The 16,982-nt window shown below is 40.1% G+C and overlaps 1 protein-coding gene and 1 long non-coding RNA gene across 4 annotated transcripts in view; one reads left to right on the forward strand and one right to left on the reverse strand.

Annotated features, from left to right (window-relative positions):
- Positions 1-480: 480 nt before the first annotated feature.
- On the reverse strand, positions 481-4,561 carry LOC121069695. Its single transcript, XR_005819555.1, has 4 exons — positions 4,112-4,561; positions 3,496-3,624; positions 1,943-2,014; positions 481-606 (listed from the first exon to the last, which is right to left on the reverse strand). It is a non-coding gene; the product is annotated as an uncharacterized LOC121069695 (long non-coding RNA).
- Positions 515-16,982, forward strand: part of TNIP3 (TNFAIP3 interacting protein 3) — a 72,348-nt gene continuing 55,880 nt past the window's right edge. For all 3 annotated transcript variants that reach the window (XM_040556104.1, XM_040556105.1, XM_040556106.1), the window contains exon 1: positions 515-628. In XM_040556104.1, coding sequence (XP_040412038.1) covers positions 515-628 — 114 coding nt within the window. The remainder of the gene's footprint in view (positions 629-16,982) is intronic.

Below are 16,982 nucleotides of genomic sequence, written 5' to 3' on the forward strand. Positions count from 1 at the left end.
TCTCAGCAAAAAGAGGTAGAAATAATGCACTTGAAATAAGTAGGTCCTGTGAACTATAACTGACATTCTAGCTTCATTTTTCCTTGAAACATCAAACCCATTACAGACCAGCACAAACACACACAAAAGGCATATTTCACTGTTCAAAGCACTTTGGCATGCTTTCTCAACTATTTCTTTATTTTTTATTTTATTTTTTTTCATGTTTTACACTGAGCCAGGTAAGATGGTAACTGCCTTTCACTTGTTTAGCTTTGAAATCTAGAAACACAGCAGACTTGAAAGTCTCTTACAGTTTCACCTTCCCTGGCTATGTGCCACTAAAGCTGTTCCTAGAACCTGAGAACTTCCAGTGAACTTTAATCTGTAAGAGAGAGATGAGCTGAATGTTGCATTTTTTCCTCAGAAAGACATGAGTGTCATGAAAAATAAGAGTTGGATGCTTGTTTCTGCTCCAGTGAATTCAACAGTGACCTTTACCTTTCAGTTCAGTGGCTTCAGGACCATCCTGTAAATGCAGGACAGCTGTGGGATTAGAGGAGAGGGCTGGAGAAGGCCATTCCCAACGGTGCTGAAAACCCAGGTGTGCATAGGTGAGGAGGTGAACTGGGGCAGTGGAGAGAACAAGGTAAGTGGTAAAACTAGCTGTCAGTTCTTTTGCATGCAAACGTTTGAGAAAATGAACGTTTTGCTGAGTGAAGTCACTGTTGCATGCCAGAAATAGCAGTCCTGTGTGCATGTGACATACCTGCTTAAAACAAACAAAAAAATCTATTATAGGCCCTTCTTTAAAATAAAAATAACTTTTAGTAAAGAATAAGATTTAATTATGATCATTAAATAATAAGAGAAATAGCAGATTCATTGTTTTTATTCAGTGGTTTCACTGAATATGCCTTTGGAATTTCTGCTTCTCTTGCTTCTCTCTTGCATAGGCAGCATTTTGTTTGTTCTTTGCTGTTATTGCTGGACAATTTGGTGCCAAGTTATTTTTCTAATCTTCACAGTCAATGTGTTGACCTCTGTGATTACAAGACGTAGCTTTTGCATGCAAACAAAAAATTTTGTTATATAAAATGCAATTGACTGGGCTGACAGAAAGATGAGTGTCTGGTTCCTAGTTAATACCCTGAAAAACATACCTGGCCTATATAAAATGGTCTCAATGGAATTATTTTTATCCATTATTTTCTTAATAAATGCTAATAACTTCTATGAAGGAAATGTATTTCATAATGAATTTCCCTTTCCTGCAGTGCTTTAAGGTTAACTTAGATGTTTTCTTCAGTACAATTCTGAAAACTGCTGCAAACTCTGGAGATACAAACCTCAACCTGATCCCTCTAGCTATTTGTCTTACATGCTAAGTATACCAAAAATATTTTAAATGCCTGTTGGTGATGCTAAATAAAGGCATGGGAAAATACCAAAATAGGAGGATTGAAGAACAACAGAATTCCCTTCACTTGAATCAATATATGACATTACTGAGTTAACTAACCCAACTGAACTAAAAAATGCAAGTTGCAAAATTATATTGGTTTCTGTCATGAATGGCGTATTTTATATTTAGATGTTAAACAAATATACTCAGGCTCCTTCTAGTGGATGTATATCTGGTATTTGGTCAATTCAGTTTGCTGGTGTGATTGTGAGTTTTCCCCACGAGCTCTGTCATTTGGTTAGGCACCCCGGGAGAGAAGGAACTACTGGGAGCTCTGATCCCAGAGCAGATCGCCAATGAGTGTGGGTGGTTTCTCTATTTTTTTTTCTCCTTTTTTTACATGTATGCTTAGTTATGGATGAATTTTGAAACTAGTTGCAATAGTTTTCCAGAAGTGAAGTAGTAATATTAGCCTGGAGAAGAACAAGCAAGTAGAGGCTATGCTACGAAAGCACTCTGAAGCAGGTAGACAACTGGGATTGCAAAGTGAGATGCTACCTGGAGGGCAGGCACGTGGGCGTTCAATCCACGGATGTCATCTTTGTCCAACATAAAGTCTGTTTCACTTGGCTGGGGTGGAGAGGGGAGAGAACAGTTATCTCCCATCTGGATTACATGATTTAACAAAATTGTAGTAATGGTTGGGGCCTTCTTAACAGGATATTTTTTCAGAAGAATGCTGGCTTACTGATTGAAGCTCTTCGCACGTCTAACTAAGAATGAGGGAGGACTGAGCTGCTTCTACAAGGGGTGGAGGTGAGGACGATGCTGACCCCGGGTGCTGCTCTGTAGCAGTTCAGCAACTGGCTGAGAGGAATATGCAGCAAGGGCACCAAAGGATGCGCTTGAGGCTGTTCCTCCCTGACACCTGCCTCTCCTTTTGCTTGGGGGTGAGGAAGCCGGGGTGCCCAGCTGTGTACAGGGTAGAGGGGGGAGCAAATGGGCAGCAGGTTCCAGTATTCCCCTGTGCCTCATTTTGCCTGGAAGTGTACTCCTCTGTTCTCAGTGTACTCCTCTGCAAGTGGGGGCTGAAGTACTTGTCCTGTGCGTGTGAAGAGGGGCAAAGGAAAGGCTAGCTGTTGCTTAAGCTAGAGTGCCTGAGGCATCTGGATACTGGCTGATCTAAGGCCAGTAGCTGTGTGTCCTCCTCCTTCCCTTTGGCCCCAGTATTTGTCCTCTTCTCATTTTTACTAGAAACTTAATTCTGCACCCAGTGGAAGTGTTGTAAATAGTATGTATCTGCAGAAGAGTTTTTGAAAACAGTAATTCAGTAAAAACAACTTTTTTTAAAGAAAATTTATAACCAATTTACCTAGGGTTACAGGTGAGGAAACTTTAATGTGGGAAATATAGTAAGATAAATCTCCTGAAGAGCGGTTGGAGAGCAATGCTGGAAAAAAATAATGTACAAGACTGACTGTTCCTTTCATGCCCAGCAGAATGTTTTATCCGTGTTTTTATAAAACCATGAATGTGTATTTAGCTTGGTCCTTTGCTGACTGAGAAGAAGGAACCAGAAACTTGTCTTTGAGAAAATGCTATGGATTCTCCTTCAGCCAAGCATAGCTGTATTGATTTTTGTTTTGTCTAAACACACAGCTTTTCCTTTCCTTGCATTCCATTTTTAATTTTCCCTGTATTTTCCTTAGCCACCCCAGGCCATTTTGCTTCTGTGGGGTTGTGTGATTAGTTCTTTAACTGATGTCCTTGATTCCATTGCTAGTTTTCTTTGTTTCCATGTCTTTCTCTATATGCAGGCATTGAGCCTTCTGAGAAGAAGTAAAAAAGAGGTTTTTAATAGCTGGATCTAGAAGTCAGTCCAATAAGGCCTGTTAGAATAAAAAGCCATTCTCAAAACCATCCTGTGAATGAAAATCAATTTTACAAAGAGAGGTGTCTGACCTTTTCTAATTTAGTAGTTGTTAAGATTTCACAAACAATTTGGTGGAAGTGTTGGCCCAGTTCTACAGCAGCTGCTTGAGAAATGAAGCTGTTGATGTGCTTCATACTGCTTTCATTTTAATTAACATGTACTTACACTACTTGCTTACCTTTTTTAAATTTTTTGTTCCCTCTACCGTTTGAAAGTGAGTCCTTTGAATCATCAATTACATAGTTTTTCAGCGCTGATAGAAGCAGAGGATGGTGTGACTTTCTGGTATTGCCTCCTGTTGCCACCTCTGTAGTGATGAAGTAGAATTTATGCAGTTAATCTCGGTACAAAGATGATAGCTAAACACAACCATGCTCGGCAGCAATCAGAGGACTCTGTATAGTACGAATGTGAAGCTGTGCGACTTTCTTAGGCGTCCTGCACGGAAGTAGACAGGCAGTGTGACTCGGTGAGGTAGCAGCGTGATTTAGTGGCAGAACAACCCTGTGTTTCATCCTTGGCCTGCTGGTGATCTTCCTCCCCGTAACACGGCACCAGTGCAAACGTACTGGTGTGCCAGTGCTCTGTGGGAGCCTCACTTGCTGGGCCATCACACAGTTATTCAAAATCCTAATTCCTGGAGTTTCGTAGCCAAGGCAGAAGGTGTCCCATGCTCTCACAGCCTACATATGAAACATCCCACGCAGTTCGTAACCACCCTCCTGCTTTCACTGTGTGTGGGGGAGTTTATCTTTACTAGAAACAGTAATTGCAAAAATGACCTTCATACTTACTGAAAGCGCTAGACTGCTCCACTCTGACTCATGGAAGGGAGCCCAGATATTGGGTAACGGCTTGCTTCTTGATAATCCATTTCTCTGTCGTCTTGTGCAATAGTTGAAACGAAGGCTAGTTCTGTGTCGGATTTGGTGTTGTAGGTGACGCATAGAGCCGCTCTGTCTTTGCCAGAATCTAGGATGAAGTGAAAAACTACAAAACCGCTGCTGACTGATGAAAGCAGCCTTGCGTTGGCTCAGCTGGGTTTCAGAGCGAAGGCTCAAATTTCGGCGTGTCTTCTGGTTTCAGTTTTAGAATAACAAATCCAGTTCAGTTCATGCACATCCAGTTGAAATAAAAGCCATTGCTTTTATTCTCTAATCATTTTGCCTCCCTAGTGGATCATTGGTCTTCCTCTTTACTGTTTTCTTAGCTGATTTTTGTTTTTCTTTGTCATGTTCATCGGTGTTTTACTTCAGCAGGAAATCCCCTTTTTAAAATGCTATGTAATGAGTCACTACCTCTGTTTGCTTCAAGCTGAAGGGGATTCCAACTATTAAATTGTATTATTGCTAAATATAATCCTGTTCCATTGTGTAGGTTGTAGTTTGAAACAGAGAAAGGTTTGCGGAAGTAGTAGGTTAAACAAGCAACGTTGTTGTCAGTTTTGTTTATTAAACTGGAGATTAATGGCAATTCCAGTAAGAAGTAAGCAGATTAGAAGTTTAATAGATCAACACACATTTCAAATTGAAAAAATTACTCAGCAGTTATGAATCTCTGAAGATCTATAGGGCTGTGCTGTGGGGAGAAACAACAAAAAAAAACCAAAAACAGTGCATAAAAGCTTGTGAGTTCCCAGTAATGAATATTAGGATTTGTTCAGCAAGAAGCATGATCTGGTTTGGGGTTTTGTGTATGTTTGTTTGGATTCAAAATTTAATTGCTCTGATTTCTTTTTTACTCTGGCATGGAAAAACGCTTTGAATTTCTTTCACTACAGATCTGAGTATCTCTGTCTGTATTACTGCTGTTTTAGCCCACGTTGCTTTAAGTTGCCATCTTCTGAAACCCTCATCTACCACATTCTGTGATCTGGAGTGATGCTGCGACTCGATTAATCACCTTTCAAGACTGTGTGTGCATACAGGAGATGGAAATACCAAATTGCAATAGCCTTTGGTCCAGCCTTGTCATGCACATACAGATATGCAGGCATTTCAGGTGTATTCACAGGACAATTGATTTGCTTCCCCTTTCAGCTCCAGATTTCCTTCCTTATTTTCAGTATTTACCTGAGAGCTTCTACAGGCTCTGTAATACAGACTCTTCTGTCCTGCTGGTGACATCTACCTTTGTGCTACATGAGATGGCTTGCTTTCTGCTGCTTCCAGACTTGGAAATACCTCCTTTTATTTATATATATATAAATATTTATAGATAATATATAAATATATATTTATATTGTGGCATCCCTGCCTATGGCAGGGGGGTTGGAACTAGATGGTCTTTAAGGTCCCTTCCAAACCGAGCCACTCTATGATATATATATATATATATATATATATATATATATATACACACACACACATATATATAAAAATACACACACACACATATATAATATTCTTGACCCTTTCTAGTTTTATCTGTCATTTAAACAGAACTCAGCAATTCCAATTTCTAAGTTATCTAAACTACCTCTCCCTCCCCACCCCCCAGTGCACCATTTAAAAGCAAGTTGTATCAATATCTTCATTATCATATGGAAGGGGGTGGTTACTTGTAGAGATACGGTGGTTATTAAGCATTGAAAAGGAACCATGATGTTGCTGAAGGCCCCACAGTAACACTCTTGAATTTAAAAAGAGTCCCACTACTGGTTTTACAGCTTATTGCTGTAAAGGAAATAAGTTAATAAAAGCCACAAAGTTGTACAATTTCCCATAGCCTTTGACTAATGCTTTTAGAGAAAGAACATTAAAAAAATAGTCTTAGCTGAAGGTGAGGGGATTTCCTTAGGAAGAATGCTTTTAAGGGGCATTACTCTGAAACCATAACCTCAGGAGTCATTTTCTAACAGTGAGGAACATCTGCCCAGATGAATGGGAGACTGGAGACAGCTCAATCCCCAAACTACTTTTGGGCTTTACCTTTTTTTCAAAGGTATTTAGGTGCTAAAGACTGAGTTTTATAGCAATGCTCTAAAGTGTCTCATTTGCTTAGCTATGGTCCTTTTAGGGCAACAGGACCAAAAGAGCTGGGCTGCTCCACAGGATAGAAAAACTCAAACCCTGCATTGCAAACTAGAGCAGCATGGTGCAGATACACTCAGATGGGTCGGTCTGGGAGCTGACCAGCTTGGCCAGTACAGGTCAGGCTGCTCCAGGGAAGGTCCTAAGTGAGTAACACCGGGTTTCCCATTTACCCAGTGCAGCTGAGGTTGTCTTAGGGTCGGTCCAGCAACCTAGACTGTCTCACATGATGCTGAGCAGAAGCTGCTGCTAAGCTCCACCACAGTGCAACACCCACATGGATCTGGGGTTCAAATTTTGAAACTAGTACTCCATTTGTCTTGTTTGAATAAAACTCTCATATAGATTAAATCTGTCTGATTTGTAGAAGTTCAATATGCCTTTTAGAGAAATTATGGTGAACTAAAGCTGAATGTTTGTTAGCATTTGTAAGACAGTAATGGAACATTTATTGGACTAACTTGCTCTCTACTGTGATTTAAGGCTTCTTTAAAAATAGGATGCTTAGAGAGGTATTGCAAAGGTTTAGAGTGAGGTTATAATTAATAGGTAATATATTTATCCCTACTTTGTAAAGTAATCTGTACTTGACTTTTTTAGGTCATGATTGCAGGGGAAGTACATAGAGGAAGTAAAACTGCTTGCTATAGCCTCCTAGTGCTCCAAGCACTTGGCTTTTTTTTTTTTTCTTAGAGGAGAAAAAAAAAGAAAGCAACCTTATCTCCACTACAGCAAATGGCTTTTCCTTACAACATTTAAAAAATTAATCATTTTAACAACCTTTTTCTTTAGTGTTCAAAGAGTTTTTTACTTTGCTCTTGATTGTTCCCCAATGCTTATACACTGCCTCTGTCTATGTTTTATGAGTAAATCTGAATAACACAGGGGTACTGCTTCCATAAAATTCAGGTCATATGAGGTGGAAATAGCAACCTAAGTTCAGGAGTTCCTTCATTTTTATAGTTCTTTCTTTTAGTAACAGGAAACAGCTCTAAGGCACTTTTCTTGTAGGGTGATGTATGGGAATGCTTGCCTTGATAGATTTTTTTGTTGTTGTCTGTGTGCATATGTTATGGGGAGCTGTATTAGAAATGTTTGGATCTGGCTTCTAACAGTGAGAGAACTCTCCCTCTAATGTGGGTATTAGCTTTACCACACACACTTGTATGTCTTGCAAAACCATATAGTGAAGTTGTAAGCAGATATTATTCTTGATTTTACAAAAAGGGAAAATTAGACTCATATGCTTTTTGGGGGGGACAGCGGACTTCCTCTGTCTGTTATGATGAGTATTAGTGGTTGTGAAAAAAGGTCATCAGGTCTTTCAGAGAGCCTAGAAAGAGTACAATTCTCATCTGAAATGTAGTGGACATGTCACCATTCACCATCCTTCTCTGCTGCAAAGTGCCTTTCTTCCTGTCCACCAACAACCAGGATACCTCCTATGAGATGCCTTCATTTCCACTGTTTGCCCTTGGTCAGCTGCAAGCATGGCCCAGGAGAAGGTATCTTCCTTTATTGAGCTATCTGGGCCAATAGCAAACAGCTAGCTCTTACCGGGTACATCAGACCTTACTTCCTTTTCCTTTTTTTTTTTTTTTTTTAACCCAGGCTCTCTTATGTCATCTGCTCAGCTGACAATTTACAACCTATAAGAGTGGTGTTAGTAAGCTTAGCCTGTCATTATCAGCTGTTCAATGGAGGGGCTTTTTTTGTACAGTACTGTTTGATATTATTCCGTATTGCCCTGTTCAGTATCTTTCTAGAGTTTCCTAACCATGATCATCAGGTTCCAATAATGCTTTAATTAATGTGACCAAAACCTCTGCTGTGATTGAATTTCAGGATGATCCCTGTGTACAGAGCAACAAGCAAACACAGTGAAGAGTGGCTAGTTTTTTTTTTTTAAGTATTTAAGTATTTTTTAGTCATTTTAAAACACTTCTGTATGATCTATTTTAGAAACACAACATAGCATAATGAGTGTGTGCCTTACCCTTAGGGTGGGCAGCAATAGTGTTTGTGACAATCCTTCATTTTTTCCACTATCTTCAGCTCAGCCTTGAATGTCTTGCAGTCTATCCTTGGACTTTACTTTGGAGGCGTCCAATGTTTCAGGTGAACTTGCAGTTTTTGGCAGCCCCTGAATCTGGAAGCAAATGCTTTGTCTCATCCAAAAGACACCTAACGGTCCCTGTGGGGTAAAGTCATGTTTCCAACAAACCAGTAGATGTTGCTTTAAAACTTCAGTGATGTATAGTGTGGGAAACTTATTACGGCTTCAGAGTTGACTTTTCTCTCTTGTTAATTGGGAAGCAGGTTAAACTCTGCGTGGATAGGAAAGAAAGCTTTCTGAAGCTTATGTAGACAGAGAAATTCCTTTCATGGAGGATTCAGACTGCCTAAAATCAGGTTTAATTCCACTTCAGGACAAAATTTAAACACTGCAATATTTCAGTAAGAAAAACTGCAGTGGCTGAAGCCAATGGGTGGACAACCAGCTGGGGAAAAAGGCGGACATTTTGGCCAGAAAAAGGGATTTGTATTCAAACTTCCCTGATGCTAAACTGTGTACTTAAAGGTCATGGAACTGACAAATGTCAGGGAAGTAATGCTCTCCTGGCCTGCTTTAAAGCTGTTTTCAATTTCTGGCTACTGTTCTCAGTGTTGTAGAGGTGGAGGTGAAAGACCAGGTCCATTGGAAAAACATGGAAGCATACCAACTGATTTCAAAAAGGACCAGGCTGTACACTTGCAGTAGAAGTTTACAGGGAAGATGTTGAACTTGGGGATGAGGAGCACTGACATCCCTCTTGATCAAAATCTGAGGTGGCAATTGACTTACAAATAAAGAGCTGTGTGGTTGGATGGAAGTGAGACCATTGCTGTCGTCTCTCCTTACCTTGCTAACGTATCAACTTCCTGAACTTCTTCATGAAAATCCAGTGAAATAGTGAAAATCCATAAAAATATATTTGAGTAATAATAAAGAATTGATTGAATCACCATCCAAGACCTCATAAAGTAGCTGTGGCCTTTCCAGTTTTTCCATAAGGAAGGGAGAATTTGTTGTGGGTGGTCTTTCTTTTGTGGCTAAGCAGTAAGCCACACAGGGAGCAGGAATAGAGTGGGTGGGAAGTGCTCTGACTTCTTGTACATCTCAGGCAAATCCCGACGGAGTCCAAACCTAAATCAAAGCTGTTCATTAACATTTAGGTTAGAACTGGGTAGCAGTATGTTCCTCTCCAGGAAGGTCACTTCTGTGAGCACAAAAATGTATTTCAACTCTGTATCAAGTGTGGACAAGATGCACCCACACCATTAACTGAGTTTTCATCAAAAACATGACAGCTACGACTGACTGCCTTGTGTTGCTGCTTCTTGATTTGGGGCATCTGAGTCTGTTTAAAAAATATACAAATAAAAATGATGATAGCAACCAATCTATTTCTGTGAGTGAAGCAGAAGAGTGTTTTAACTTGACAAAAATGTAAGTGCGTGGGAGTGGTTCTCATTCATGCACCAAAAAGAGGAGGACAGCTGTAGACAGCCAGTGAGTAACATTGATGTCGACAACAGCAGGCTGCCTTTGTTCAGCAGGATGAGTTCTTAATGCCCTAAGTGTGGTATCAAAGTATAAACTTAAAAACTAAGTCTCAGAAACTTCCTGTACAGCAGATCTGTCTTCAGCTTCTTTTCCAGAATAGCAGAGTTCTAAACTGTTTTGAGCATTTTGGTTTTTTTTTTTTCTTTTTCCAGTCTCTGTTCTTCCTTGTAGCGATCTCTTCTCTTCTCAATAATACTTACATGGCAATTAAGCCCTTTACAAGTCACCTAGGATCCGGTACTTTAAGCTGCCGTCTTTACATTATATTAAATTTTCTCTAACTCATTTCCTTATTTTTCCCATATGGAAAGCCCTTACACGAACAGTTCTTTAGTGGACGATAAAATAATTTGAATGGCAGCCATCCAATCTGGGCTTTCTATAGATAAGTGGCTTGGGTATGCATGAGAAGCAATGAATTTTTTATTATTCAGGCACATTATGGTGTAGCCAAAGGGGCTTTCCTCTTCTGAATGGGGGAGCGGGGAGGTCAGGTAAAAAGATGCATGTGTGATTTCTGCTTTACCCCCATGATTTTCCACTGGAGGTTAAGAGAAAGGGTTCCCCCTTCAATTTTTCCATTGACTACTTTTCTCTGCCTCCACAAAACATTTTGTTGTGCCTACCTTGTGGTGGTGAAAATAGCATTATGTTCATGCCACTAGTGTTTATTCAGAGTTCAGAATGAAACAGACTGTTTGAGCCAAGGTGGCTGCTAAACTGGCATTAACAGGACAGGAAGAGCCCACATTTTCATCTTGGATTCTTTGGAATGACTTAGAAATGTTTGTAAACATTTTACATTTTCTTTGAGGAATGGCATATTTGGCTACTTCTATTTTTTTTTTTCAGCCTTCCAGATAAGAAGGCACCTGATCTTTAAGGCTTAACTGTCCCAGCTTTACCTGGTCTTGGACTAGAAGAGATCTGATTACTCCTGGTCTCTCTGGAAGAAACCACAGCAGTGCAGTTGAACAGGTGATGGATATTAAATGCAGGAACAGTACACATGGAAAGATTTAATTTAGCTCTATCATTGTTGCTTAGCTGACAGATGTCAACAAAATGACAACAACAACACGCTGAACTATGTCCAGTCCCATAGCAATTAAGCATGTTGGTCAGTCCAAAGTCAAAAGCTGTGTTTTAGTGCAGAGAAAGCCAAAAAAACATAGGAGGCTAGATTTGCTGTATTTTTTGTGAAGGCATTACTGAGGAAGAAGAGATGTTATTCCCTTGTTACTTCATTAGCTGGTGGAAGAAGCATTTCCCCTCAGATGCGTATCTCCTGGCTTCAATTTCTTTTGCTGCTTGGAAGGATCTGGGTACATGTCATTTGTCTCAAAGATAGTGCTCTAACGGCTTGCTACTGAGCTTCTGCTGGTGGGTTGCTTTCAACCTCCCCTGAGGAGGCTGTTCTGCTTTTTATAAGCACTTATATATAACTAAACTAGTGATCAGAGCAAGAAAAAGTGGGCTGATGTAAAGCTGAGTGAGTAGGCTGCTGTTCTGAGAGGAGGAAGATATTTGAGTTTTTAAAAAAAATTTTTTTTGACCAGATAGACAGTAAATCTGAACTCTGGCAAAAAGTCTGAAAGTCTGAACCATCAAGCTAAAGTCATTAACATTTTCCCCAACAAACCAACAGCAAATACTTCACACACAGTGAAGACTGTTACTGCAAAAGAATAGAGAAATTGCTCTAACTCCAGCAGTTAAAACACTTGTCCAGGAGGTGCAAACACAGTTAAACTCCCTTCAGGCAGGAGAAAGAGTTGAGCCTTGGTCTCCCACATCCTGACCCTAGCCTGTTGTTCTCCTCTGCTATAGTTGCAAATGCCTGCTGCAAATAGTTTTGTTTCAACAGGGAATTGGACACGAATTTGCAAATGATTATTGTGTGTGTGCATGTGAGAGGCAGAGGGTAAATGGTTTGACAGAGAAAGATATACCCTACTCTGCTGAGCAACTGTGATATTTCTGCTAGGAGGACGAAAATGCTTCCAGGGCAGTTAAATCACTGGTATCTCCAGTGCAGAAGACAACAGCAGCCTCCTAAAAATGCTAGAAAGGTATCCCCTCCTTGGTGCATGGCTGCGCAGGTTTTGTTGTCATAAAAACTGAAACCAATACAAGTCATGCTTAAAGATGAACCTTTTCTGAACATACTTATAATGAATCTTTCATTTCTAGGTAACAGAATGACAGTGTTAATTTTTATCATCTGCGAAACTTGATTAATGAGCTCCTAGGTGCAGTGGGCTACAGCCTGAAATGAATAGTGTGCTCCTGAAAATGCTACATCACTTCTTGTCTGGGCGGAGGGGAAGACGTTTGTGCAGTCTCCACCTCTCTACGCCCTCTTCCTCAGCAAGAAAATCAGATACGATAATGAACGTGGTGCTTGTTGGCTGGCTAGAGAGCTGAATGTCACTGCTGATGAGGAGCCTGCGGCTGACTGCACCGAGCGCTATTTCTGCAGGGAAACCTTTAGAATAAATTCTAATTAAAATGCATTCCTAGAAATGGGTCCCTGACCTATCTCCTCCTTACAGTAAATTATTCTACTTCTAGATTAATACTGGTGCTATATACCTTTTGAGCTGATACAACTTTTCCACCGTGCTAGACTGCCGCTTTTCCCACTGCATGCCTCTCGCTGGCGAGTGGGCGTACCATTGTGTCACTGTTCCATGGTAATCTGAAGAGCGAGAGGGAATCCTCTGTGGTCTCTTGCAAGCACTGCTTTCAAGTAGAGCTGCGTGGGCTGTGTTTATTTGTGAGATATGAATGCGTCCCCACCGTTAGAATGACTTTAAGAAAGGGGTTTCCCTAAGCCTGGGGTGTAGGTTAAACCTTGAGATAGATATATATTTGCCTCCAAACCGCTTAGTTGTCATTTGATTCAGAGAGCCTTTATTGAGACTAGTGCCTTCTAAGCTAGCAGACACGGAGATGAGCACCTCGCCTGACAATGGTGAGTAATTGCTGCATTCGGAGCTGGCACCGCTGTGTCCCTGCCTAGCCTCAGGATGAAATCATGTGCCTCTTTTTCATCTACCAAAAAAGATTTCAAATCCCAAACCTGGTATTCTATGAGGTTTTTTTACTTTTTATTTTCTTCATAATTGTGTATAAATCATGTGATTTTATGCACATTTATACTCTGCTATAGCAGAGTTCTTGTACTCTCTTTTCTCGTACAAGGCTGGACAGTGAATGGTACAGAAACAGTAAAGCATTATTGCCATGTAGAGCATTTGGGCTGTGCCAAACCATTACTTTAGGGTAAATCTAATGTTAAAAAAAGATTTGGTGCATATCTATTGGGTTTGACCCACACTTCTTCCTTGGGTAACATTTCTGCTGAAACTTTAGGAAATTTTACCTGTTCTATAGAGTTTGGGATGTGCGCTGTGGTACCGACCCTGATGAGCAGCCACAGGATTCCCTTGGCTGGGTCTGTGATTAGGAAACAGAAGGGCCCTTTATCTGCAGCTGCTACAAATTGTTTTCTGTAGTCCATGTAGCATTTGAGGGTGGTCCAGGGCTCTGGGCTGGGTGTTTTTTGCTTGCTATGTTGCTGTAAATTGCCATTAATGCTCTATCCCAGAAAAAGTTTTGAAGCATTTCAACCCCGAATAAGGAATACTTGGAGTCACAGCATTAGAAATTTCAAGTGGTACATTTTCGGTTAACAGGCATAAACAGAGTGAGCCGTGAGGACTATTGAGGCTTGTGTAGAAGGAATAGAAAGCAAACTTATGTGCGTGCTTTTCCTCTCTGTGTTTTAATTCCTTGTCTGATAAAATATAAAGCTGCAGTACTTGTAGCCGTTGCAGTGAGAATTAACCCTTCTGTCTTCAGAGCCAGTGTTTGCTGCCAGAGGGCCTGCACAACCATTATACTAGGATAGCTGTAGGACTCTCTGCTCCAGTTCCCCTTTCTCAAACCAAAGTAAAAGTTGTCAGTACACCTATGGGAACTAAAAAATGCTCACAGCAACCCCCTCAGAAGACCAGGGAAAGAGTTTCATAAAGGGTCATCTTCCCTTCACATGCTGCTGGATCCTTAGTGCACCAAGACATACTGCTGGCAGAGTCCTAATTTCCAGCAGTGAGAGTACCACGTTTTCAGAAGTGTGGGCACACTAGAGTGTATACAAAGAAGCTTTTTTGCAATGGAATGGGCTTGTCAGATCGTTCCTAGTTTTCTATAGGCTCATTTCTTCTTTCTTATTTTGTTCTGAGATTTTGAAGCTTAGGTGGAGAGTGTGAAATTTATATAAATCTGAGCTGAGCTCCTCATCTGAATCAGATTCTTACCTTCTCAGTGTTAAGCTTCTGCTCTTGCAGCTGTACAACTTTCTGTGGTAGGTCTGCCTGTATCTTCAATACTTTTCTCAGAAACTCGTTTCCTTCCCAGCCACGTGGACCCTGTCCTTGGAGCGATCTTTCTATTAACGTGGCAAGTTACCTATTTGTACTCCACAGATCTGTTTCCAAAGTCACTGGACTTAATAGATCCTAAATCTTTTCTCTCTTGGCTTGGATTGCACAAGGAAGTTCCATTGTTTCTCTTTCCCTTCACATCACAGTTGTACTGTTGGGAGATGTCCATTGAAAATTATTCAGAAAATCATCTCTGGCACTATCGATGGATATAATATTTATTAATCTTTGCTTTTATCTTGCAGCATTTTTCCTTTCTACTTCTGCATATTATCTCTTGGAATTATTTCTGTCCATACTTTGACAGTGAATAATAACGAAAAAGATTTCTTTCACTGCATAATTTAGAGCTGACATTTAACAAACAGCTAAGTATTTCCTTCCCATCTTGCCCACCCTCAAATAATTTGTCATGCTAATTGAAGCTAGATACAGAACAGGAGTAAAGTGCCATTGGGAAGGCTTCCTGCAGTGCTCTTGCATGAAATATGCCTGGTTTATGTGTGTTCTTCTGAAGAACTTCATATTTGGCAGAGTTCCCTGTTTGACAGATCTGTGATTTCTTGGTAAATTACCTTTAAACAAATCAAATACATTTATTGCTGAAGGCTTCATTTTATTTCATCAGTGCATTTTGTACATCTTTAATAAAATAATTCGTATTCTATTAACAATGATTCCCCATCGTAGACTTTGGGCAATAAATACATTCAAAGTATCATTGCCTTTGCCCCCAGGTCTTTGTGCAATGATGGGAGTTGGTCAAATCTAACATTTTCCAGTAAAGAAATGAGGCTCCTAATTTTTCTTACTTTCAGGAGAAATATGTGCAGTATCTGAAAATCGGTGATAGGCTGCATATAAATATCAGAGAGGCTCAAATAACAAAGTTAAAATTCGTTTTCAAATAAAGGAAGAAAAATGTTGAGATTTTGATTTTTAGGCAATGTTTTTCGTTGCAGACGTCATCATATATCTGCTAGCAACTTCTTAGTATGCTGTAAATCACTCCAAAACAGAAAAGCTTAACACACACACACACACCCCAACTCATAACCTTGTAATAATTAGAGGTTAGCAGTATTTTCTTCTTTCTATGGTTTCCAGTGATGGAAGGGGAGGGAAGAAGGTGACTTTGTAGGAATCCAGGAAAGCACTGAGAACATTCAGGTATATCGTGCATGGCTTTGACAACTTGATGATATTTGACTTTCTTGGTCACTTCTTATGTGACTGTTGCACATTATAATTGTAGTCATAATATTTTTGGCAAGGAATGTATGTTTTGAAGCCTTTCAAATTATCTTCTGTGCTGTAGATTCATCTGTGCAGATGTCTATGTGGAATGACTTACGTTGAGCTTTGCTAAAGTGCTCTGGGCATGACCCTGGCTGCTTTCGGTAATATTTGTACCATTGATTTCTACTTGAAGGGGTTTATACTCACCTGGGAATATTTTTCTCACTTTGAAGATCTTGTGAACTACATCTAAATCTGAAGATGTTTAGAAATTGTTAAATGGACAAATTTCCAAAGAAATAACTTGTCTGTAAAATGTTTTCCTTTCTGGTTTAATGTAAGAAAAAGTGATGTATTGATTTTTCTAACCAGGTCATGTACTTAAAAACAGGATTTATACCCACCACTTCAACTAGTTTGTGTGTGTCAATAGAAACGTTTTCAGACACCCTATTGTGGAGGACCAGCACTTGTAACACCAAAGAGCTGCACGGCAAATGCTGCCTATCTGTGCAAAGCCAGCCTGCTACCTCCTGTACGAGACAGCGAATGCAGAGATTGCGCTGTGCGTTTGCCTTTCCTGGACTGCAGCCAAACAGCTTGCAGTGCAGAGCCTCTCCAGAGTCCCATCTACGTCGTGCTGAAAACCAGGCTTTTAGTTCTGGGTAGAAATAGTGCGTTCAGCCTTTAATTGCCTCATTCCTCAGTCTGGTCCACTGCAACAGCCTTCGGTTGTTTTGGGTCTTAATTTATTTCGGTTGTTGCACAGTTTGAGATTACTTCAAGAAATTAAATAGAGTGTTTGTCAAGTTCTGGATATCACAGATTTGTGGCATCTGTGAATTAGGTTTTTGGGGATGTTTGCTCTTCTGACTGTGCTGCTACCATAACCAAGGAAAACTGTACTTAATGGGGAGATCAGTTTTAAGTATTCAATGTTAAATCTCCCTGCATCACACAGTGCAGGTACTGGTTTCATTTTATCTGAATCTAATTGGGCAAGACAGCTAAAGAACCTAACTTTCTATTTTTCGCACAACTAAAATGTCAGATTTTAAATATTTGATTAGAAACTGTCTAATATTGAAGTTTCAGCACTATCAGGAAATAACGGTGGGAGGAGAGGACTGGCAGATCTTGCTGTCTTTGTGGGTTTTCTTGTGCTGCATTTACATGACTGAAGCTGCATTTTCAGCAAAGAGCGTGGATGCAAAAGCAGGAAGACATGTAATAGCTGGTTGAAGGCTGGCTGCACTGAACACTAGTGCTATTTATGAGTATTAAACCTGGGACTATCTAGGGAGGAAGACGTCACAGAAATATTATGTTGTATTTT

The sequence above is a fragment of the Cygnus olor genome, chromosome 4 (assembly GCF_009769625.2).
Source record: "Cygnus olor isolate bCygOlo1 chromosome 4, bCygOlo1.pri.v2, whole genome shotgun sequence".
In the NCBI taxonomy this organism is placed as follows: domain Eukaryota; kingdom Metazoa; phylum Chordata; class Aves; order Anseriformes; family Anatidae; genus Cygnus; species Cygnus olor.